The sequence below is a fragment of the Giraffa tippelskirchi genome, chromosome 3 (genome assembly GCF_054371585.1).
Source record: "Giraffa tippelskirchi isolate mGirTip1 chromosome 3, T2T-mGirTip1v1.2.pri, whole genome shotgun sequence".
Lineage (NCBI taxonomy): Eukaryota > Metazoa > Chordata > Mammalia > Artiodactyla > Giraffidae > Giraffa > Giraffa tippelskirchi.
The window spans coordinates 42,897,663-42,922,152 of record NC_137277.1 but is presented as its reverse complement, the minus strand read 5'-3'; the positions used below and the strand labels follow the sequence as shown (position 1 = coordinate 42,922,152).

At 52.0% G+C, this 24,490-nt stretch overlaps 3 protein-coding genes and 1 long non-coding RNA gene across 6 annotated transcripts; 1 reads left to right on the top strand and 3 right to left on the bottom strand.

Moving 5' to 3' along the window:
• Positions 1-76: 76 nt before the first annotated feature.
• Positions 77-5,728, bottom strand: UNC119 (unc-119 lipid binding chaperone). Its single transcript, XM_081580403.1, has 5 exons — positions 5,450-5,728; positions 1,908-2,021; positions 1,303-1,405; positions 1,010-1,182; positions 77-757 (listed from the first exon to the last, which is right to left on the bottom strand). Exons 1-5 carry the CDS (start codon positions 5,667-5,669, stop codon positions 645-647), a joined length of 723 nt encoding a protein of 240 aa, XP_081436529.1. The 5' UTR covers positions 5,670-5,728; the 3' UTR covers positions 77-644.
• Positions 5,729-6,737: 1,009 nt separating this feature from the next.
• On the bottom strand, positions 6,738-18,238 carry PIGS (phosphatidylinositol glycan anchor biosynthesis class S). Of its 2 annotated transcripts, XM_081580401.1 has the most exons (13): positions 18,179-18,238; positions 17,761-17,900; positions 17,568-17,679; positions 16,775-16,978; positions 15,091-16,458; positions 14,586-14,677; positions 13,062-13,269; positions 12,385-12,527; positions 11,222-11,336; positions 9,939-10,084; positions 9,042-9,142; positions 8,198-8,408; positions 6,738-7,841 (listed from the first exon to the last, which is right to left on the bottom strand). In XM_081580401.1, the coding sequence occupies exons 5-13, from the start codon at positions 15,239-15,241 to the stop codon at positions 7,566-7,568; spliced, it is 1,443 nt and encodes a 480-aa protein (XP_081436527.1). In that variant the 5' UTR covers positions 15,242-16,458; positions 16,775-16,978; positions 17,568-17,679; positions 17,761-17,900; positions 18,179-18,238; the 3' UTR covers positions 6,738-7,565. The 2 variants fall into 2 exon arrangements, with proteins under 2 accessions (XP_081436527.1, XP_081436526.1); XM_081580400.1 differs by lacking the exon at positions 16,775-16,978 and having other exon boundaries at positions 15,091-15,180.
• LOC145542144 (uncharacterized) lies at positions 17,678-23,051 on the top strand. 2 transcript variants are annotated; one of them, XR_014079616.1, is made up of 3 exons: positions 17,678-18,355; positions 20,042-20,144; positions 21,172-23,051. It is a non-coding gene; the product is annotated as an uncharacterized LOC145542144 (long non-coding RNA). The 2 variants fall into 2 exon arrangements; XR_014079617.1 differs by having other exon boundaries at positions 21,109-21,172.
• ALDOC (aldolase, fructose-bisphosphate C) lies at positions 20,292-23,815 on the bottom strand. Its single transcript, XM_081580402.1, has 9 exons — positions 23,731-23,815; positions 22,591-22,712; positions 22,290-22,501; positions 22,122-22,176; positions 21,867-22,027; positions 21,662-21,745; positions 21,253-21,427; positions 20,924-21,123; positions 20,292-20,794 (listed from the first exon to the last, which is right to left on the bottom strand). Exons 2-9 carry the CDS (start codon positions 22,700-22,702, stop codon positions 20,699-20,701), a joined length of 1,095 nt encoding a protein of 364 aa, XP_081436528.1. The 5' UTR covers positions 22,703-22,712; positions 23,731-23,815; the 3' UTR covers positions 20,292-20,698.
• Positions 23,816-24,490: the final 675 nt, after the last annotated feature.

Here is a 24,490-nt window from a genome sequence, read left to right as displayed (position 1 = left end):
GGAGACAGGAGTACCCTGGGACTACATTACTGCCCCCTCAGCCACCAACACACACACATGCCAGCCCACAACCAGAGAACAGAAAAGGAGAGTTTATTGAAAACTATATACAGTTGGTCCAGCCCCTACCCCAGGCTGTAATCTGGGCAGGTCCTTCCCACACCTCAGGCAGGATCTCAGCCCCTGATGGTAGAGACCTGGGCTGGGGTCAGGGCCCAGATTTCCTTGGGAAGCTTGACTGCCAGACCTCTCATGGAACTTCATCTGTGAATTTACAACTCTAAACGGCCTGTCAGTGGTGGGCAGGGGAAAAGCCTGGATAGGGGATCTCTTTTCCGCAACTTGAGCCCAAGAAGCTAGGGCCAACTAGGTTGTCTGGAAGTCCTGGCTACTCCTCCAACAGGAGGTCTTCCTGGAATGTGCAGCTGAACAGCCCCCCTACCACCACACCCCACGTGCCAGGCCCCATGGGCTCCACAGGCTTGGACTGGGGGGCCTCAGGCACCCTCCCTCCCAACACTGACTCAGGGCTCAGGGCTTCGGCAACACTCCTCAGACAGAAGACCTGGGGTTGAGAGGTGAGTGTTGGAGTGGTCATGGCTGTGGGCCCAGGACCCTCCCGGGGTAGGGGGTGGCTTGGGGGGTCAGGGCGTCCCGCTGTAGGAATAGTCGGCTTTGTTGTGCATCACCAGCCGGTCATCCACGAAGTAGAAGCTGTCGGACTGTGTCTCATACGGGTGACGGATCATCTCATTGACTGCAAGAGAGGCCCAGCCAGTTGGGGCAAAGGTCAGGAGCCTGAGCCAGGTCACAGCAGGGGCTTCAAGACTCGGGATGGGGACAAGCTGAACAAAGAGTTCCCCCAGCCTCTTTTGGTCTCAGTTTCCCTATAGGTGGGTTAGGAATGGTGGCTAGACACAAAAGACCTGGGATGGGAAGAGAGGGGCTCAGACCCACCTTCCCTCCAACCTGGTCCCTCTGAGTTCCCCACCCTGCCCCCAAAACGCACTCAGCTCCTCGGAGAGAGCAGGGAAGTCGTAGATGTGCTCGCAGGTGTTCTTGCTGCTGGGGATGCAGAAGCCAAAGTGGAAGTCGAAACTTTTGAGCAGCTGGTTGCGGAAGTAGTGCCTTTCAATCATGCGGAAGTTGTTGACAGGCTTGTCTCCCACTGTGAACTCCACCCTGAGCAGAGAAGGGGGCGGGGCTGAGCTGGGCCCCAGGAGGGGCTCAGCAAGAACTCAGGAAGGGCTCCTTCCCACCCTCACCCCCACCCCGACCCCTCACCCCAGCCCAGTGACTCACGTGGCTCCCACCTGCCTCAAGCGGAGGAAGGCAGGCGTGAACTGGTAGCGGACAAAGCGCCCAGCATTGGGGTCCAGGTCCCGCGGGTTGATGGGCAGTCGCTCTGTAATGCACCCCAGCTGGGGCTCAGTGGGCTTCAGGTGGGGCCTATGCCCACCCAGAGTTTCACCCCAGGGACCTCATCTGTCTGAATTTTTTTTAAAACTCCTCAGGAGATCCTGATGTATATTGAGGGTTCAGACCATTGGCCAAATGCTTCCAATTGCTTCTAAATTGGTCAGCAGGTCACCAGTTTCAACTGTGAGTCCCAGAGCCCCAAGAGATAAAAAGACCTGGGGCCTGTGGGACTGCAGTTTCCAAGGAGGCCTACAGGGGGCAGGCTGGCAGGGACTGAAGAGGCAGGATTGTCCTCTCAAGATGTGCAACCCCAGGGACACAGGGGAAGGTAAAGACGAGGCCCAGCCCCAGGCAGAGGGCCCCGCTGCTTGGTGACTCCTGGGGAGACCTGGGTGCCAATCTCAGCTCTGTTCTGACTCCTTGGCGGCCTCTGGAGTCCCGGGGAGGCCCACTTCCTCTGTGGATGATGGCCTACCCAATGCACTCACCTGAAGCTGGGGGCTTCTTGATTTCAAAGAGGACAGTGCCTGAGTCCATGTCCCGAATCTTGAACCTGACGAAGTCAATCTTGTAGATATTCTCCTCAGGGGAGCACAGGTAGTCTAGGGGAGACGGGCAGCTGAGCAAGGAAGGGACCTAGCTACCCTGGACTAGCTACCACTTTCTCTGATCCCTAGGGTGACTGCCTTGCAGAAAGAGAGAACTGAGCCTCTAACCTGAGGGAGCCCCCACAGAGCGTGGGGTAGACACAGCTCTGCTCTTGGGATCTAACGGGGGACAAATGGTTCTCTCCTGGTAGCTTCTGGGTCAGGGAGGGGCAGGATAGAGGACAAGGCCACCTCTTCCACACTTTCCCTCCCACCCAGGGGTGGAGGGCCCTTATTCCAGCCTCTGCTGTGTCAGGAGTGGCTCGGTGACTTTTAACCCAATGACTCTAGAATCAGTTGGGAAGCCCGCCCCCCACCATCCTGAGAGGGAAGATAGAGCCCTGCTTTTAAGAACCTCACTCTAATGGGGGTGACACAGCTCTATTTCCAGAGAGGATACCCCTGCCCCTCCTCTGCCCCACAGCCGCCCCCGGTGCTACATCTAAGTGTGTCAAGCAAGGACTTTATCTGACCTAGGTAGCGCTGGGGCAAACAAACAACCCCTTCCCTGTTCTTTCTCACCCCCCAGGCCCCTCCTCTCCCCATAAGAGGCTTATACAAACCCAGCTCCCTTAAGCAGCTTAGTTAAAGCTCTGCTGACCCAAGCCCAGAGCCTGGAATATTCGGGGGGGGGGGTGGAGAGTGGAAGGGAGCCACCTTTGCTCTCCTCCCCCATTGATCTTCAAATAAGAGGAGGTCTTAACAGAGGGAACCTCCCCTTAAAGGTCATCCATCCATCCTTGACTCTGAGCCACTCCCAGAGAGAAGAGGCAAGGCCAGTAAGAGGGTGTGGCAGGTGTAGCAGGGCTGTGCCTGGGGTAAGGGGAATTCTTGAGCCCAGAAGAGGAACCACGGACAGTGGTGGGCCTGGCTTGAGGAAGCTCAGAAATTGCAGGGCCTGATCCAACCCTCACCACTCTTGCAGCAGCAACTGCAAGCACTCAGGGAGGAGGCCCCGGCAGCAAATAGGAAGAAACAGAGAGGTGCAGTGGGGGCTCCGGTGCCTGCATAGCATCACATCCTCCCCACAGAGGCCCGGAAATCACCCGCTAGGCCCCTAGGCCACCACTGATTCCTCTGGGGCAGGAAGAGGAAGTGAATGTAAAGTCATTCTCTCTTCCCAAGCCTGTGGCAGCCCCCTCCAGGAAGCCCTCCTGGTGGCCACCTGGCACTTGGGGTCCAGCAGGGACTACACAAGGCTTATGGTAGGGCTGGAGCCCTGGCCTGCCCATCACAGCCCACAGTGGGGAGAGGAGGAATGGAAGTAGGCAGGTCCTACCTCACCCTGTACACAACTTATTTTCACAGAAAGTAAACACTAATCCAAAGACGTAGGAGGAAAGTACAGGGCATGAGGAGAGGAAGTGGCAGAACTCGGAACAGCATCCTGGTTGCCCAGCTCCCAGCTCCCCATAGAGTTCTCCTCCTTCCCCCATTCCCTAACTTCTGGAGCCTCTCTTCTTGTTGGAGAACAACTTGCAGTGACCTCTGTCTCTTCTACTGCCAACTCAACCTATCAATCCCTTTGTCCTTGGAGGAAGTGAGGAATGGAAGATGCCCATGGCTCAGGACACCACCTCCACTCCCTCCCCCAGCCACAGAAGGATGAAGCCTGGGACTCAGGGTCAGGCCTGATAAGGGACAGAGTGGCCGAGGGCTCAGAACACAACTGCTCCCTTCGCCTCAGCCACAAATAGCTTCCTAAGCTGGCTTCAGGGCTGGGTAATCCAGGAAGAACAAACTCAGACCTGTGCGATTAGGGTCAGAGGAGACCAGGCAGGGGTGCCAGTGGGGAGAGTCCTGGAGCCCTGTTCTCAGCTTCCACAAAGGAGAGGGATCTGGTGAAGACTCTTCCTCTAATCACCCACAGATGCTGAATCTCGAAGGGCTATGAATTTCCTCCAAATTCTGACACACAGTTGTATATGGGCTAGAAGCCCCTCTGGCTGCAAAATCACCCCGAAATTTACCTAGGACTGGGACAAGTTAGACATCCTATAAGGAAGTTCTGCCCCAGAGCTAACCTGAATCCTAAATGCTGCTGTTGCCAATTATAGCCCCACTGGCACCAACATCAGACTGGTCCAGGTGCCCTCCCTCTACTACTGCCTGCTTGGGTAAGGCAGTTCAGTGCCAAGAATGGCTGCTGCCTGGCTAAGAGAGGAGGGAGATGCTGGTCCCCTGGGGACCCAGATGCACAGGCCTAGACCTGCTATCACAGTCCCCTCCACAGCTGTTTGGAAGCCCTGGACTCTTCTGCTCCTGCAGCGCCAGAGCTCAGGTCCAGTCCAGCAACTGCTCCCTACCCCACAGGGGGACTCCAAAAGTTGCCCTCACAGAGGGAGCCAGGGCAGGGTTATTAACCAATGAGGACAAGATAGAAGGCCACTGCCTCTCCAAGCGCCTTCTGTTCTTTGAGGCTCAGCCACAGCCTCTGCCATGAGACTTCCCTCCCTTGTTCCCTGCCTACAGTGACCCCCTCCCCTGCCCTGAATGCCCAGTTGTCAGACTCCAGGCAGCAGCCATGAGCAGTCTTGTGGGGCCCTCAGTATTGACAAAAGAGCCCTATTTACAGAGCACGCACGGCCTGCCAGGCACAGTGCAAAATCAGCAGATTTATTTTCACAACAGCTCTCTAAAGGTAGGGGTCATTATTCCCATTTTACAGATGAATATGCTCAGAGAGGTGAAGTTATTAGCCCAAGGTCACACAGACAATAGGATGGCAAAGTTGGAACTTCAGTTTGGCAATCCAGCTCCAAAACTCAACCACAGTGGAGGCTTGGCCTCCCAGAAGAGGACAGACCCTAGTTCAGGCTAAAGGGGGTATTAGCCCACTTCCTTGAGAGGCCCAGAGTCTAGCCACTGAAGCTTCCTCTTCAGCTCTTTTCCTGAGGAGAGCATGGCCCCAGACTTCCTGGGGGTGTCCAGTGTGAAGGAGACCTGAGGGGTTTGATACCACACCTAGCCTCTAGGGTGGAGGAGACCGAGGGCTGACTGCATTCAGCCCCCCTCCTCATTATTGCGGAGATCTTCAAAGGACTCTGAAGACTCTGTGGGGAGAGGGTCACAGTTGCAGCTGCTGCCCCACCTCCACCATGGGAAAGGGGGATGGACTCCTCAAAAAGGAATGGAAGGGGTGGAAACGAATCTCTAAAGGGACAAGGGCGCGCAGAGAGAAATCGAGGGAAGGGGGGACATGGAGATCTCAGGCTTGGAGGCAGAAGGGTAGAGGACACAAGCGTGGGGGACCCGCGTGGGGGAGGGGAGGCGGGGGGGACGGCGGGAAAGGGGGCGGGGGCCCGGGATCCGCGCGCTCCGAGGGCCCCCTCTCGTGCTCTCTCACTCCCGCCCGCGGGCGGCGCTGCCTCGCGGGTGCTCACCGCCCGTGATCCGCTGCAGCCCCAGCACGTCCTCCGGCCCTATCGGCTGCTTCCTCTGCAGCGGCCCCGGCCTGGGCCCCGGGCCTGCCTCCGGCTCCGACTCGGACCCGGATTCGGATTCCTCCTGCAGCATCGGCTTGGGCTCCACGTTTGGGCCCGAGGCCCCTGGAGCGTGCTCCGCCCCCGTCCCGGCCCCGCCGCCGCCCTTCTTCACCTTCATGGCCTCGCGGGGCCGCGGCTCGCCTGCTGCCGCCGCGGCTGCCTGCGCCGGCTGGAGCCGAGAGCAGGGGGAGCGTCCGCAGCCCCGCCCCCTGCCGGACCGGGGCCCCAGGTGCCGCCCCGCCCCCGGGGTGGGCCCGGCGCTGGCCCCGCCCACCGCCCGCCCACCTGGGCTACTGACCTGGAGCTGGGAGGGGGCCAGCCTGGGACGTCGTTCATTTTTCCGGTAGGGGTTTTCAGGGGTGCTGGCTACCTACTCCTTCTTACTCGCTGGCTTCCAGACACTCCGCCCTTCCCTCTGCCCCGCACGTGAGTTCCCGTCTCAGGGCCTGGGATGCTCTTCCCCCAGCTGGCCTCCTCTCGTCCTTCCGGTCTCAGCTCACATGTCATCTGCTCAGAGGACCTCTCAGATACCCCGTCACTATCTGATCAGCCTGTTTTTTCTAATGCATCATCTGAAATTCGTTTCATTTGCTCATTGACCAGTCCCCCTACAAGACCAGTTCGGTTCAACTGGAGATCCTGTCTTTGTTCTCTAGAATACCTAGCACTTAGTACAGTGCCCACTGCAGCCTGCACTCAACACAGTTGACCTTTGAACAACACGGGTTTGAAGTGAGTGGATCCACCTATCTGTGGATTTTTTTCAATAGAAAATACTACAGTACTACACGATGGGAGGTTGGCTGAATACGTGGGTATGGAACTGCAGATAAACAGGGCCAAATATAAATTATCGTCTGATTTTTTAATGCACAGAAGGTAGGCATCTCATCCACTACGTTGTGCAAGGGCCAACTGTATACTTTTTTAGAATTTATGAATCAGTTAGCATCTGAGAGCTTATACTGCTACTTCTCTCCCAGACCCCCAGATAGATAACCCAGGAAATTCTAAGGGACAACAGCCAACAATGTCTAGCTACCACAGGGCCCTCCAGGACAGGAAGGTGGGAAGGGCACGTGGCCAGGTGGAAGTAAAATGGACCAGTGAGCCCAGAGGACAGACAGCAGGAAACTATGACTTATACACGAATGAAGAATGAAAGGTATGATCACACTTCGCATCATTCCAGTTCATATTCAACCAATGTTTATTGAGAGCCTAGAATATGCCAGACACTTTCACAAGCTCATCACATTTAATCCTCACAACCACCCGGTAAGGGAGGTGTCATTAGTGCTATTTTAACAAAAGAAAAACTGAGGCTCAGAGAGGATTAAGTAGCTTATTCAAAGCTCCCCTGATAATAAGTGCAGAAGCAAGGGTTGAATTCAGACATGTTGGATCCCAAGTCCAGAACTCTCCCCACTGTACCACACTGCCTCTATAAAGGAATGAAGAAGGGAACCTCTGCCACTCATAGCATCAGGCTGCACCCACCAAGTGTAGCCACCCAGGAGGAAGGGAGAAGGCCCCAGAGATGACAGGGGCCTGGCCCCTTTCAGAAGAGCAGTGCTAGGGCTCTCTCTGAGGGATCAGAGAGAAGCAGGAGGGAAGGGCCCTAGAATCCAACCCAGGGCTTTTCCCTAATGCTCCCCCTCAGTGCAAGAGGACTGTGAGGAACAGGGCAGAAACACAAGCTGCCCCTGCTGCAGAAGGAGATAGTAAAGGGCCTTCAAGTTCAAGCCAGGTAAGGAGACCCAGATTGGGTCTTTTGAGGTTTGGGGGTTGGAGTGGGGGGAGGAGATGAAGAGTGGGAGGGACCTAAGCCACAAGAATGGGGAGGACAGGAAAGAGGAAACCCTCTTGGAGTGTTGTTATACTTTGACTGCTGGAGTGGCAACAGAGCAGGCTGGAGACAAATCATCTGTGGCAGACCCCGTTATGTGCCTCTCAATCTAACACCTCCCCTCCTGGCTGGAAAGGAAGGCTTCCTACTGTGATGCCACCCCGCTCAGTCTGTCTTCTCAGGCTTTTTCCAGGACTTGCGAGTCTCCAGGAAGATTTTGAACAGGGACAAGAGGATGGGCACAGCCATGGGCAGGAAGAGTGGGATGTAGATAGCAAACTTCTGGTCATCAGGGAAATAGAGGAGGTGGAGGAGCGAGGGATCGAAAAAGGCCCGCTCCGAGGATGTCACAGCTTCCCGGCTGGCAGCGAAGGCAGAGGCCAGGTGCCCAGAGGACAGCTCCTCTGCTGCCTTTTGGACTGCAGCTACAGCCTTGTACACCTAGGAAGGGGGTAGGGTGTTACCGAAAAGTCCGAGGCATCAGTTGGTAGGGAGGGGTGGGAGAGGGTCCCACTCTGTCTTCTATCTACTAGGCAGGTTGCTTAAAGTTCACCCGGGATATATGGCAGCCAGTATAAAAGGGCCAGGGGATACCTTCTTAGTGCCCGTTTAACACTTCACACCCACATTGCACTCTTCTTGGGGAGCTGGCACTGCCCTCTAGAGGAAACCTAGGCACTGAGGATGGCATGCCCACATACTCCCTGGACCTCAAATGGCTCTCTGCCTTCACCACTCCCTGGCCCTCACTGGCCACTCCAGTCCTAAGCTACAGAATGCATCCCCTGCCTGCTTACCTCAGACGCCACATCGTCCTTGATGACAATATTGCTGATCTTGCCCAGAAGCTGGGCCAGGGAGGTGAGGGTGGTGGTGGCTGTGGCCAGGTTCTCCACGGACCGGGCCCAGAGCAGCCGGTCTAGCTCCCAGGTCATTATCCCTTCACTCTTAGGCCCAAAAAACAGGCATTTTGGAGGCAGCTGGGGCTGAGCAATCCCAAAGAGCAGCCTGTAGGAACAGCGCAGAAGATCAAAGGAGCAGAGACCACAAGGTGGGAGAAGATGGTTGAGATTCCTAGAGTAACTATCAAGATTTTCCATCTCACCCAGAACCACAGGGGTTGTAGGAAGCACCTGAGGGTCTTAGGGGGTGAGAGGCAACCCTAAGCAGTTCAGAGCCTCAAGTCCCGATTTAACCAATGATCTCACTTTTTGTTCTTGTTGTTGAAGTTTAGTCGCTAAGTCGTGTCCGACTCTTTTGTGACCCCATGGACTGTAGCCCATCAGGCTCCTCTGTCCATGGGATTTCCCAAGCAAGAATACTGGAGTGGGTTGTCATTTCCTCCTCTAGGGGATCTTCCCAATCCAGGGATTGAACCCACGTCTCCTGTATTGGCAAGCGGATTCTTTACCACTGAGCCACCATGGATTCATAAGCCTATTTTTCCTACAACAGTCTTTGTCAGCAACTAGTCTTTCTTAGGAGAAGGATGAAGGGATTCTTGGAAACCTTTCTTGATTTCCTTGGGGCTCCAGGCACAGCCAAGGTATCCCTGCCAGGTGAGAGTTCACTCCAGTCAGCCCAAGAGACAACAGTCAGACTCAGTAGCCATGCCCCCAAGAGGATCCCCCAGGACCTCACCGCAACTGAGCCAGGAACACCTCCATAACCCGCACCATGTCCACCTCGACTCTCACCGGCAGCTGCGAGCCATTGTAGACTTTGGGGTCCACATTGTATACCTGCATGGGGCAACGAGGTGGCCTCAACATCATGCAAGGACTGTGCAAAGCTCTGCCCCAGACCCTCTGGGGGCCACAAGAGAAAAGGAAGACATACTCTTTGCTCTTTAAAAATGACAAACCAAATATTTCTGGAATACCTTCTATTAGGAGTTCTATATACATGATCTCCACTATTATCAGTCATTTCCGACTCTGTGCAACCCTATGGACTACAGCCAGGCTCCTCTGTCCATGGGATTCTCCAGGCAGGAATACTGGAGTGGGTTGCCATTTCCTTCTCCAGAGGATCTCCCTGACCCAGGGATCAACACATATCTCTTATATCTCCTGCAATGGCAGGCAGGTTCTTTACCACTAGCACCACCTGGGAAGCCCTATATCTCCATTACCCCCTCACAAATCTTATTAAAGAAATATTTATTAAAAAAACACAAAAAACGAAATATTTGTATTCCATTTTAGAGTTCCTACCCATGAGAAACTCCCAATCTTACAGGGGAGACAGAGTTCCCAATCTTGTAAGACTCCCACAGATAGGGCCTAGATCTAAGTTATACATAGAATAGTCCTAAGTCAGTGCAAACTGCCAAGTACAAAAGGGGCCGATTATAGCAACACTGATGGAAACAAGCAGCGGTGGGGCGGGCCGAGGAGGGGCACGAGCTCACAGTGCCCTCACCTCCCGGACTCACTCAGGCTGGGCCACGGAGGAATAGCAGAAGGAACAGTCTCAGGGAACATCAGTCTGTCCCTGAAGCTTGGGCTCTGGGCTCTGCACAGTGTGACCATTTACCATAATGCCACCCCAGCGGGGACTGTGGAAGGCGTTGGTGGCCACTGGAGCCCCGTCCTTGTCCTGAATGTACAGGGGGGAGTGGGCAAGCTCCGGAACGTAGAGGAGAAAGTTGAGCACGGGATAAAGGGAGGTGGCGCTGGATCCTGGGGCACAAGGAGAAGGGGAGTCAGCACAGCAGGTTGGATCCAGATCTTAGTTCCAGGTCAGCTGCTGCAGCCTCACTCTGCACCTCAGTTTCCCCAGCTGATAATCACTAAGATATCCTCCGGGCCTGGGTGTCTGTGGTAAAGAACCTCAACATTCTCCCAACATGTGCCACATACCTGAAGTGTATTCCTGCCCCCGAATCGGCCCTCCTCCAACAGAACCCCCCACCACACCCTGCCACCGCTGACTGTCTAAGACAGCTCTCTGGCCCACTACCACACTGCACCCATGTTACTATAACCTGTTCTTAGGCACAAGGATAAATCTGACCTCAGGTCAGTCCCTGCTTCATATCCTTCTGCAGCCAGCCACTCTTACCAAGTTAAAGTTCAGACACTTTTAAAGTGGTCCTTTATGATCTAGCACACACCTGCCTGGCCAGCCTCAACTTGGTCCCTCTCTCAAAATTCATCCACAATAAATTTCTCTGAGCTTCCAGAATGTCTATGCACTCTAAGCTCATAGTAGCCTAGCCTGAAATCTCTCTCTCTATAGCCAGTCATGCCATTAAGCAGTCTCTCAGACTTTGAAGGAAGGGAGGAAGGATTCACCAAGGCCTCTCACATCACCCCTCCCATAGCCCTTGATACACGCTGGCCTAACCCTGAAATTCCACAGCTAGTGATTTACTCCCCTTGGTTTGCCTCTATTACAGTTCTTGGTCATACCTCCTCTTCCTATGATCCAGCCCCAAAATGAAAAACTGGAATCCCAGCTTCAAGGTTCCTCAATCAGCAAAACTATCAATTCAAATTCTGCCTTCATGTACTGCTACTGTTGTCTTTCTTACAAGAAAGTGTGGCCGTATCTTCCCTGGATGGTTTGCAGGGACGATCCATGTGTTTATAAAAAGTGCTAGGAATGCTTAATAAGCGCTTTTGGCTATGACAGTGTGGAGATGGAGACATCAGTAGACTATCATGAGAAAGGAGCCTAAAACCCCAGCACCTCCTCGACACTCTCGGGCGAACCCAATCTGGGAGCCGTCACTATATACAACCCGCCTCCCACCCAGGCTGAGCCTACTGGGTCCTTCCTCAGCCTGGCAGAGACCCTCAACCTCAGGAGCTCACCCAGCCGGGACTCCACAGGGTTGATGACATGGGGGAGGCTGTGTGCGGCCAAGTAGTAGCTGGAGGAAGCTGAGTCAAAGCGGGGGTTTACCCCCAACACTGCATAGTAAAGGATCTGCAGAACAAAGAGGAAAAACATGTTATTTTGTCTGTTGATTGATAGTCTAGTGTGTCCTCAAAAAGATAACAATTAGGCAGGGAAAATATGAGAGACAAAAATCAAGGTTTATGTATACCTATGGTTGATTCATGTTGCTGTTTGGCAGAAACCAACACAATTCTGTAAAGCAATTGTCCTTCAATTAAAAAAAATTGATTAAAAAAAATCAAGGCTGAGAGAAAATAGGACTAGGGAAAAAAATAACAAAGCTAAGGATAAAGTTAACACACTAAATCCATGCTTTGAACACATTATTTTACCAGGCTCTCCAACACCCTAAACAAAAAAGAGCATAATCCAGTGTCCACGAGATCAAATCAAGTTAGCTATTCAGAAGTAATTACTCCCACTACCAAGACCTGATAAAAATGTCTCCCATATTTTCCCTAAAAAGGACACTGTGTGATTCAGAAAACTACATTCTTCACATCTTTGTCACTGTGTTAACATATTTCAGGAAGTTTTTTTTTAACTGTTTTATACTGAAGTATAGCCAATTAACAATGTTGAGATAGTTTCAGGTGGACAGCAAAGGGACTCAGCCATACATATACATTTATCCATCCTCTCCCAAACTCCCCTCCCATCCAGGCTGCCACATAACACTGAGCAGAGTGTGCTATACAGTAGGCCCCTGTTGGGTTATCCATTTTAAATACAGCAGTATGTACACATCGATCCTAAACTGCCTGTTTGTTTTTAAATAAATTTTTAGGATGGTAAAACTGTTGAATACAGTTCCAGAAGGAGCCATAAGGAAGTTAGTTTTTTAACAAGCACTGACAAAATTCCCCAAGCTGGACACCAAGGAGGGAAAGTAGACCCCAGAACCATATATATATATATATACATGGGAATTTCCTAGCCAATCAGCAAGCTCAAAGAGCCGGAAGAACAGACTACACTTGTAAAGGCTAAATACGTATGGTAGGAAAGGATGGTGTAGGATGGCAAAGGATGGTGTACCCAGGAAATGGGCTCTTCAACTTGCTCCTAGTCTCACCTGCGAGTCCACAGAGAAGTTGCCTGCCACACTGAGGGCACTCAGGAAGGGCTGCACATAGCGCCGGACAGCCCCCTCGATGTCCCAGTGGACGTCATGGGACTTGGGGTCAGGGTTGAGCAAACTGAAGGTGATTTCATAGCCTATAGAAACAGAAGTCAGGGAAGCCAGGGGTTCCTGTGGATCAAAGGCAAGCCTGTACCCCTGGCTGAGCTGCACTTGTTTCTCCTCTAGTTGGGGCCTGATTGCCATCATGGAACCAAAGGGAGGATAAAACTGGGATGAGGAACGCTGAGTACTTTAAGAAAAAGATGAGAGACTTCTCTGGTGGTCCAGTAGCTACGACTCTGCGCTCTCAATGCAGGGGGCCTGGGTTCAATCTTTGGTCAGGGAACTAGATCCTTCATGCTGCAACTAAGACTTCGCACACCCAAATAAATAAACAAAAATATTTTTTAAAGAAAAATGAAACTAAAACCTATGGCTGATTCATGTTGATGTATGGCAGAAACCAACACAATATTGTAAAGTAATAATCCTTCAGTTAAAAATAAATACTTCAATGAAATCACAGAAGAAAGGAGTGAAGCATCTGCACGCACTTCCCCTCCTACCCCACTGTCTCCGCATAATTCATTTCCCTCTCCCTTCCCCTGGCAAAAGCCGGGTCATCCTACCCAAGCTGGACTTGAGAGGCCGCCTCTTATCAGAGCTCCACTTGTCCTCGGGAAGGTGGTCAGCCAGGGCTGCAGCAAGAACGTCCTCCGTCAAAGACATGGCCTGGGCTACCTGGATGACGCGACGGCCGATGATGTTGAAGGCCTCCCGGTGCATTATCCCCCGCACAACTGCCATCCTCTTGGGCCCAATGTAGCTCATCATGTCCTATGAGGGGCAAGCAAGGGACACGAGGCCCACACAGCTCAGGGAAGAAAGCAGAGGAGCACTCTGGCTCCTGTCTTTGAGAATCTGGTCCTTTGCCACCAACCAGCAGGCCTGCACTTCTCTCTGGATTCACAGTGAGTTATCTCAGCATTTCTGAGCTATGGGGATATACAAGTGTTTTCATTCATTTCAGTTCTATTCTCCTTCCCAGTTGACACAGGTCCAGGCAACAGCTGTCTTTGTGTGCTAGAAACTAAGAGATGGCATGCTGAGCAAGAAACAAACCACTGAGAAGTTTGATATAAGTAGACGGCACATGGCAAAGGGGCAAGTACAAGAATTTTCATGGCAGCATTATTTGTAATTGGATAAAACTGGAGACAATCCAAATGCCTGTCAGCAACAGAATGGATAAACTGTGATATGTTTATACAATGAAACATTAGGCAGAATTTTAAATGAACGCATTGGATTCAACCAGACATCATGAATGACTCAAACAAAAAGGTCAAGCAAAGTGAAAACTGGAGAAGAACATGCACTGTATTATGCCATTTATATAAAGTTCAAAAATAGGTAAAAGTAAACATAGTGCTTATAGAGATATAACATGTGATAAAGCTTGAAAGAAAAGTAAGAGAATGATACACACAAACTATGGTCGCCTTGGGCTGAAAGGGAATGGAGTATAACCACGGAGTTACACAGGGCTGTACTGTAGTTTGCAAACTGGGGGTGGGTACATGCATGTTCATTAAAATTTTCCTTCATCTTTTTGTAATAATTAACATTGCATTATAAATTTAAAAATACGGGACTTCCCTGATGGTCCAGTGGCTTAGACTCTACGCTCCCAATGCAGAGGGCCTGGGTTCAATCCCTAGTCAGGAAACTAAATCCCACATGCCGCAACTAAGAGTTCACGTGCCACAACTAAGGCCCGGTGCAGTCAATAAATAATATTTTAATCAATAAATAAAATAAAATGATACCTAGTACAACTCCCACTGAGCCTTTTGCTCAGCAAGTGAAAAGATCACTGTGTGGCTCATATTATCATCACAGCCCATTCAAAGCAGCTTCATTAATCCTACTGACTCTTTTTTCCACTTTAAATTGGAACTTTAACCCTCTCCAAGCCTTGGGTTTAGAAAGACCCAGTCAATGAAAACAATCCCTATTTTCATTCTTTTAAAAAAATACTTGCGGAGTTTTCTACAGCAAATGGAAGGAATGGACAATACCGCAACCAGGAGACTTAGGTGAGGACAAGCTGTGGGGAGACGGCAAGGCCGCAGCCTCTCTGCTCACCCTACCTGAGGAAGAAGCGAGGAGTGTTCAGAGATCACGTACACTGTCAGGGAGCCCTCCGCTTGCTCCGATGTCTCAGCTAACGTGGTTTCTGCCTCTGGGGATGAGAGCAGGTGGTTTACCAGGAGCAGAAAACACCATTCCCTCTCCCTCTGGCTCCCCCAGGATGCCTAGTCCATCACTCCACCTCCCACTCACACCCAGCTGACACTGTGGCCAGGTTTGGCCCTCAGTGGCCCATGCTGAGACACAAGGTTTCTCACTCCCAGCTTTCCCAGAGAGGTTTTGGAGTTAAGACAAGGGATGGAGGGAATTCCCTGGTGGCCTAGTGGTCAGGATTCTGGGCTTTCCCATTGCCATAGCCCGAGTTCAATCCCTGGTCGGGGAAGTGAGATAGCCACAAGCTGCAGGATGCAGCCAAAAAAAAAAGACAAAGTATAGAAACTACACACTTAGAGATCAGAAGGAAAAAGAGGGCTTCCTGTTAAAAATGATCACCCCCTCCGGTACCTTGTATATTGCCCAGTGACAAGGCCGCCTCCTCATGATCCAAAGCCCTCCTATAGGCCTTCTGGAAACGGCATTTGATTTTCAGTTTGTCTGAGAGAAAAGAGGCATAATGAGAAGAGCCCACCTTTCCAGCCCTAACACTGTCCAGCATCCTGAAGAGTAAGATGATGACGTGCACAAAAAGACCAAGAAGCTACAGCCAGTTCTACTGATTTATGCAGACTCTGTGTGAGTGCTCAGTCGTGTCTGACTCTTTTCGACCCCATGGACTGTAGCCTACCAGGCCCCTCTGTCCATGGGATTTTCTAGGCAAGAATACTGGAGTGCGTTGCCACGCCCTCCTCCAGAGGATCAAACTCACATCTCTTGCATTTTCTGCACTGGCAGGCAGGTTCTTTACCACTAGCGCCACCTGAAAAACCATAGATGATATAAATACACGGCACTCCACCTTGTCCACCTGCCCAGCTCTTGCCTCTCCCTGTGTACCTTCAACCTGAAGTACCCTCCCCACAGGGAAATCTACTACAATATTCATTACAATGAAAAGGTATAAGGAGGAAAACATATGATTATTTCAATAAATGCTTCAAAAGAATTAAACTCAGTACACATTCTTGATAAAAAGAAAATGCTGGAATAGAGACTCAGACATAGAGAACGGACATGTCAGGACTTCCTTGGTGGTCCAGTGGCTGAGATTCCACACTCCCAATACAGGGGGCCTAGGTTTGATCCCTGGTCAAGGAACTAAGATCCTGCATGCCACACAGTGCAACCAAAAGAAGAAAGTATTTTTAGTTAAAAAAAAAAAAAAAAACCTGAACCTGATTTTAAACAAACCACTAGATCTAATTATCAGTTTATAGGAAATAAGGATAATAAAGACATTAAATGAAACCAGGAGGAAAAAAATCTGCCAAATCCAGAACGTGAGATGTCCTAACAAACAAAGGACCTGTTTTCTCCAACAAATCAATGAAAAGAAATATATTGGGATGGGGTAGGAAGAGCTGATATATAATAAAAGAAAAAAAGAGAAACTTGACAAAATGGAGGTCATAATGTTAGGATTAAATGAGGCAACACATGTAAATAAAGTGTTTCACCTAGTTTCTGGCATATAATGAACAACTAATATTAGTTATCATTATTACTAACTAGTGTTATCCCTTCCTCACCTCCTCATTTAACCTGAATTCCTACACTTCCTTTAAAAATCTGTCTTAAAAATTACAACCGTCAGCACTTCCCTAGTGGTGCAGTGGATAAGAGTCCACCTGCCAAAGCAAGGTTCAATCCCTGGTCCAGGAAGATTTCACATGTCGCTGAACAACTGAGCCTGTGTGCCACAATTGAGTCTGAGCTCTGCAACAAGAGAAACCACTGCAATGAGAAGCCTGCACACTGCAGTGAAGACCCAGCACAGCCAAAAATAATAAATAAATAATGTGGAGGTTGTTTAAAAAACAATAAATGCTGTCTCTTAAAAAAAATAAAATTACAGCCCTCAAAACCTTCTCTACCTTTTTTCCTCACAGTTATCGTCTCTTTCTTAAGTACAGTCTCTGTTTCTTATATACTTATATACTTCTACATTGATTTCTTTCTCTGTCTCTCTCCCCTACCTATGGATTTCTTGAAACCATTATCAATTTCTTATTCATCTCTAAATTCCTGTTACCTAGGAAAAGTGCTTCCCTGGTGGTTCAGACGGTATAGAATTCGCCTGCAATGTGGGAGACCTTGGTTTGATCTCTTGGTTGGGAAGATCCCCTGGAGAAGGGCATGGTAATCCACTCCAGTATTCTTGCTTGGAGAATCCCCATGGACAGCGGAGCCCAGCGGGCTACATGGGGTGGCGAAGAGTCCGAACACGACTGAGTGACTAAGCACACAAGAAAAGTGCCTCACACTTAGTAAAATGTTAATGTTAAAATGAATAAGGCCTGTATACAAGTTCAAATTGATTCCAAATCCAGTGTTCATTCCACTACATCCCACATCCTCCTGTCCCCTAATGAGGATCACCTGCTGCTGATCAGGTAGCACAACTGTTTTATGAAAAAAACTGCCATGTTAATGGTGAATACTGAATTTAAAGCTTTTTTTTTTTCTTCTCAGCAAACACAATGCTCATTTAGAGAGGGCTTTTTAAATAAGTTTTTAACCACTTTTTCAGGATACCCATGCTCCTCCTGGGCTTCCCAGGTGGCACAGTGGTAAAGAATCCACCTGCCAATGCAGGAGATGCAAGGGATGCGGGTTCAATCCCTGGGTCGGGAAGACCCCCTGGAGGAGGAAATGGCAACCCACTCCAGTATTCTTGCCTGGGAAATCCCATAGACAGAGGAGCTTGGCGGGCTTCAGTCCATAGGGTCGCAAAGAGTCAGACACACACACATGCTCCTCCTAGCCAATCTATCTGTGGACTGAGCTCAGACCAGAAAGGCAGCCCTGATCCCCCAGGAACTCACACTTCAGAGGGATCTCTCTCTCATGCACAACGGTGAAAGGCAGCTTTTCCTGGTCATCCAATGGCACTGACTCCTGGGTAAACACTACCATGACTGGCACCATTAGCCGCAGCTGCGGAAAGAAGCATCAGGGCCATCAGCTGAGTCTCCATCTTCCCGGGCTGTCCCCTGTTCTCCACCCCTGAGGTCTTACCTTCAGGGAATTCAGCCCACTGATCTGGGAGTAAGGCAACGGGGCCCGGTAGGTCTCCGTGGTCTTCCACCAGAGCGGCAACCCTAGCACGATGACCACCGCGGCGAAGAAGAGGGCGGCGCGCTTGCCTCGGACCACCTCTGGGGGGCACGGAGGGATCCACTGAGGCGCCAGCGGTGGGCTCGGGTGCCTACCCCACCCCCGAGGCGGAGGAGCCCCGGCAACCCGTCCTCAGAGCCTCTCGGCCCGCCTTCCGAGGGATTCCCGGGCTAGGGGCCCGGGCCCGGGTCTGAAAGAATCCTGTCTGAGACGAACCCCGACCCCCAGTCCGCGAGACCTCTGGTACACCACAGTCCCCGCCCCTGCATTCTTTCCTCGCACTCCACGAGCCGCAGCCCCGACCCGAACGCCACCGAACCTATATCCGTAGCTGCGGCCCTGGCGGCCGCCATGCTGGCGTCCGATCGCTCCCGCCGCCGAGGGGCGGGGCCGCGCAGGCCTCCCCAAATCGGAAACCCGCACGGAGGGGGCGCGCCCACCGCCGCGGTCGCGACCAATCACGAGCGGCACTCCGGAAGGAGGAAACCTGCCAGGGGTAGGTGGTGATGGGGTTCGGTCGCTAAGTCGTGTCCGACTTTTGCGACCCCATGGACTGTAGCCCGCCAGGCTTCTCTGTCCATAGGATTCTTCAGGCAAGAATACTGGAGTGTTGCCATTTCCTTCTCCAGCGAGGGGTAGGAGGGTTACGCAAAGAGCCTCTCCTGGAATTTGAAAGGTGGCTGCCCCGGCGTCAACGGGTGGTTGAGAAACTGTGCGGGTTTCGGTTTTGCTGGAAGACATCCTCCGATTCCATGTGGAACCTACTCCTAGCCCCAGGGGTTAAGAGCGCAAACTCTGCAGTCGTTAAATACTAGCTGGGCGACCACGGGAAGTTCTAAGTCTCAATTTTCTCATCTGAAAAATGGAGATACTGACTAAAATGAGGTCATTCATAAAGAGCACACGGAAAGTCGCCTATCACGGTCATTGTTTATCATCCCTATTATAGAGCTCCTCTTCCTGAGGAGCAAGCTAGTAGTATCTGTTTTAGCATATTTAGCTCATTTAATAGTTTTAAAATTCATTTGGATTCGTTCCTAACTTGTTAAAGTCTGAATAGTTCACTAAAATTCTTACAAATTCATGAGCACGGACTCGGGATCTTGTTCAAATTTGGTTCAAATCCCAGCTTCCCCACTTCACCTGAGCGATCTTGAGAAGCGATCTTGTTTCCTCATATTAAAATAGGGATAGCAGGGAATTCCCTGGTTGTCCAGTGGTTAAGACTTTGCAGGGGCATGGATTCGATCCCTGGTCAGGGAACTAAGATCCTGCATGCATGTAGCTCAGCCAAAAGGAATAAAATTGTTTTTTAAAATAAATAAATAGGAATTTCAATAGTATCTACTTTATATAGAATTGTTGTAGTAAGTGAGTTAATAACTGTAAAGGCCTGGCAGGAGACTGCTATATAAGTGTTAGCTATTTTTATTTATATAAGATCAGGCCACACTGAGCCTACATTCCCATATTACAATAATTAGCTGGGAGAAGCATTGGCTGTGCATGTTACGTAGAGCATGGCCTCTGCAGTTCACACAGAACACACCCAGCAGTTTCTCTCTGTCTTTTCATCTGCTCAGATAGACCCAGAATCTCAACCTATTCCCAACGCCCAGGCCAAGAGGTCAAAGTTCAGCATGAGACCTCACCGGGTCATTCTTGCCCAGACCCTTAAACTGGCTCCCTCTGTGCCCCTATCTATCTCAGATAGGAATGAGCAACAGCCCTTGGCAACCTCTTAGGTAAGTGCTGGGTCTGGCAGTGCTTAGTGATGGGGATTTTCCTGTTGGGCAAGAACCCAGGTGCTGCTTCTGTCGTGGCTCCCCCTGGTGGAATGTGTCAACACAGCTGAAAGGTGAGAGACTCCCATTGCCTCTGCCCAGTTTGGGGCCATGCACAAAAGCTGCTGTCAGAAGTTGCTTGGGTCTAGCCTCACTCTGGGCTTCCCTAGTGGCTCAGATGGTAAAGAATCCACCGACAATGCGGGAGACCTGGGTTCGATCCCTGGATTGGGAAGATTCCCTGGAGGTGGGCATGGCAAACCCACTCCAGTATTCTTGCCTGGAGAATCCCCATGGACAACAGAGGAGCCTGGCGGGGTACATTCCATGGGGGTTTCCAAGAGTTGGACACGACTGAGTGACTAAGCACAGCACAGCCTCACTCCATCCTTCTGCAGCTGCAGTCATGTGCCTCTGAAGTGGCAGTTCCCGAAAGACTCACAGCCCTCTATACCTGCGAACTCCAGCCTCGGACATCAACAAGAGCCTAAGCTAAGAATGGTGACTGGATGTGCCCCTCCCCCTAAACTTAATGTCCAGTAAAACAAAATCCACCCTTTCCGCCTCCACAGTCCAAGATGGCTCAGAGACACTACAGACATCAGAAACTGGGAGGTGAAATTAGATATGTAAAAAATGCAAACAAAGTAACATGTTTTGCTATCATTTATTTGCTATGTGGTATGCACACAAAGCATGAGTCAGCTCTGCTGCCCTACCCTCTGACCCCAGGAGAGAGGGCGGGCAAGGAGAGCCCAAGGAGAAGCAACCCCATCATGGGAAAATTGTAGGGGGTGGCAGAGGCTGGGGGGAGACCCAGGCATCCTGCTCTGACTTCTAGCAAGTTCTCCTGCCCTCAGTCAATGAGGGCTCCCTATCCTCCCATCCAATGATCCCAGGTGCAGCAATCTGAGAGGTGAGGGGAGGAGAACAAAGGAAGATGACTCTGCTGGATAGAGTCATCTCTGCTCTGCATGGCTACTTGGCCCTGGCCATAACTACAGGCAAAATTGGGTGCAGGTGGTAGGGCCAAGGGCTGTGGTGTGGAGGGGTACTCAGTAGGCGTGGTTGGCAATGTAAAGGGACTGCGCTGCCGCTCCACCATCTTCTCCGCTGCCTTCATACTTGCCCTGGGCTGCAAGCCCATTCACCTGCAAAAGGAGGGGAGTAAATATGCCGACCCAGTCCACAGGTTCCTGACCCTGCCCAGGCTAGAGCCTCTGGGCTGCCGCCTGCCTAGCTACACCCCACCTCCCCACCCACCACCTTTAGCTCCCAACCTCGGCCCGCTTGATGAACTCCTCAGTGGCGGCCCCAGCATTGTCCTGTTGCCCTCGCCAGGCATTGAGTGCAGAGGCCTGCAGGGCACGCCCATAAGAGAAGGTGAGGGCCCATGGCCGGGGAAGGGGGCATCGGTTGATAGCATTGAGGTTGAGAGATGCCTCTTCTTCACTCTGACCCCCAGACAGGAAGGTCACTCCTAGGACAGAGAAGAGGCAAACCGATTGATCACTCCTTATTTTTCCAGGGTAAGGAACTTCTGGAGGCCACAAGAAGAACCTGAGAATGGGTCTTAGGGATAGGAACAGCTCTGGAATCAAGGTGGTACCTGGGACAGCCGGGGGCACAGTGCGACGCAGGGCAGTGACAGTTGCCATGGCGATCTCCTCTGGGCTATACTTAGTGGGGCAAGCGTGGCCAGGGGTCACCATGTTGGGCTTGAGCAGGGTACCCTCCAGGTACACATGATGGTCACTCAGGGCCTTGTACACAGCAGCCAGGACCTGGGAATCAGAGGAGGTTGACTAAGGTTCTGGGCCCCTGCCATTATGTTCCCTGGCTAGGGGTGAGTGGGTATGACTGCAAGAGTGGATACAGGTTAGACTCACAGGTACATTCTGGGGTCAAGTAAAAGTGTGCTTGAGGAAAATGTCTGCATCTGAGCCAGGGATTGTGGAGCACAGGCTCCCTGTCACGTTCTCCCTGTGGTGTATGTCTGTGTCCAGGTGTGGACTCACCTTCTCTGTAACATACTGGCAACGTTTGAGCTCATGGTCTCCATCAGGCAGAATCTCAGGTTCCACAATAGGCACAATCCCATTCTGCAGGTAAGAACAGAGTAGCTTAGGAGGGGCAGGAGGTAGAATGGAAGAAAGCCATGTAACCCTCTCGCCACCAGGCACAGAACACCCATCTGACCACCTCACACACACATAGGCACACCTGCTGGCAGATGCTGGCATAGCGGGCCAGCACATTGGCATTCTCCAGAATGGCAAGTGCTGAGGGTGTGCGCTCACTGATTTTCAGCACGCAGCGCCACTTGGCGAAGTCAGCGCCATCCTTCTTGTACTGGGCACAGCGTTCCGAGAGCCCATCCAGCCCTGTAGGCAGAGTGCCAACCTCATTATTCTGCTCCTCTTTGCCGGCAGCAGCCACCCAACAACTCTGTGGTCCTGAAGCCCACCTCTCCTGTACCTTGAGTAGTGGTTTCTCCATCAGTTCCGGCTAGAGGCACTACACCCTTGTCAACCTGAAGGGGAAACACAGGCACAGAACTGAACCCAGGCAGGACCGCGTTTGCCACCCCACACACGCACACACCCATTTCCATGCTCAGCCCCCATCTAGGGCCAGTGGCTGCACCTTGATGCCCACGACAATCCCCTTATCCTGGATGGTGCGGACGAAGGGGACACCATTATCATCTTTCTGGTAGAGTGTCTCATGGAAGAAGATGACACCTCCGATGCACTTCTTTACACGGTCATCAGCGCTGAACAGGACCTGGCGGTACAACCGGCGGTTCTCCTCGGTGTTCTCCACCCCGATTTGGCTCAGTCGCTTGGCCATGCTGCCTGGGGAGGGGCAAACCAAGTAGGGTGGCAAGATCATCCCCAAGTTCCTTGGCCACCTCTTCCCCACCTGACCGCAGGGCCCCACCTACCTACAGACTCATCTGCGGCCAGAATGCCTTTGCCTGGGGCCACAATGCGCAGGGCAATGTCGGACAACTCCTTTTTCTGCTCAGCAGAAAGGGCTGGGTACGAATGGGGCATGGTGACAGTTCTGTGGAATGAAGACAAGGTATAAATGCTGAACCCCAGTCACCCTACCTCCTCTGCTTCCTCTCCTTTCCATGTGGGCCAAATGGCCTCTTCCTTCCACCCCAACAAGCAAGGGCTGGGAACAGAGCGGCAGTCCTTGGCGCAGGTCCTGGACATCAACATGGCACCAGTCTCTCGGGCAGCTAACAGGCTGGGGACCCCAGTTCCCACATCTCCTTTTGTCCCTGATGGGCACCCTTCCCAGCCCCAGCATGGGGGTGGGGAGGTGAACAGCCCCAAAGCTACAGGTCTTCTTATGAAACTACTGCCTAAATAAAGATGCCAGTCTTTCTTTCACTGAGTTTGGCCCCTTCTTCAGGTAGGCAAAAGCCCTGGCCATTCCAATTTCCCTTTTCTCATCCTCACTCAGCAGGGCCCTGAGGGAAGGTGCACTTACTTCTGAGGCTTCAGAATGAGGCAAAAGTACCCATCATCCCTCTTCCCTCAGCTTCTGGAGGAAAAGGGTGGAGGTAGGGAGTAGCAGTGGTGCAAAAACAAAAAACAAAAAAACGGCCGCAGGCTTCCATAACCTCTTCTCCATTCCTTAACGGGAATGGCAGCAGAGGCTCAGGATTGAAAGGGAGGAAGAGATACAGGATAAGGAGGGAGGAGACCTATGGGGAGATGATGGTGAGACAGGCTAACTAGTCAGGGAGAAGGACCTAGCTCAGGGGGACCGTGAAGTCAGGAGAACAGGAGAGGGAACTCAGCCTAGGAGAGGAAGCAGGCTGAGGTTAAAACGGTCTAGGTGGAAGAGGCTAACACCAAGGAAAAGTCCAGCCGGCAGAGAAAGATTTGGAATCGGAAAGCTGCATCAGAGCTAAAAGGAAGGGGTGCTGTGGAAGAAGCTGAGCCGTGGAGTGGACAGAAAGGAGCGAGTCGAGAAGGCACATCCAGGCCCCCGCAGAAGCAGGGTAAGGATGGCAGAGGGAAGAGTCAGGGAGAGGAAGCGGAGATGCTGAGCAACTCCCGGGGCTCACCTGTGCGCAGCGAGGTAGCTGCGCAGCCACAGGAACAGCTCGCCTTCGGATCCGCGACAGCTGCGGCTCCAGCCCCGGCTTCTGTAAATGAGGCTGCGGCTGCCGCAGAGCTACGTGACTCCCCCGGGGGGCGGGGGCAGCCCCTCCCCGCCCTGACCACGCCCCCTCCCAGGACTGGAGTGCGCGGTGAGGCCACGCCCACGCAGGCGGGGCGATGAGGTGGAGTGACTGACTCTGCCGGGATCTCGGAGGTGGTTGTAGTCTGTCCTCATCCCACCTCTTGGAGCCCAGAGACCAGGGGAAAGGCCACCTTGGCAGGAAATGGCCTTGTTCTGATTCCTGCCACAGTGGCCTTGTGCAGAGGACTGTGCTGGCTGTTGGGGATGAATCCTGGTCTGGTGAAGGAGAGTCACCGTAAACAATTACCATAGATAGGGTAGGTGGAACACAGACAGCAACAGTGTGCAAGTCCAGGGCAGAGGGTTCTCTGTCCTCACCCCCTTATTCACCAGGGCTACCCCAGAGGGGGATGGAGAAGGTAAGAGAATGAAGCCTTGTCTGTTTCCCACCAGGCAGTGAGCCAGGGAACAAGTAGTCCAGTGCCCAGAGTATTTGGGGAAGCAAGAAAAGGAGTCAGGAGCTGGCTGTGGCTCTGGATGTGGTGGGAGGGGTGTGTGGAAGTAGGGAGCCCAGGCAAAAGGACCAAGCTGCCTCCCCCTGAGCTCATCTACCCACCTCCCACCCAAGAAATAAGATCCAG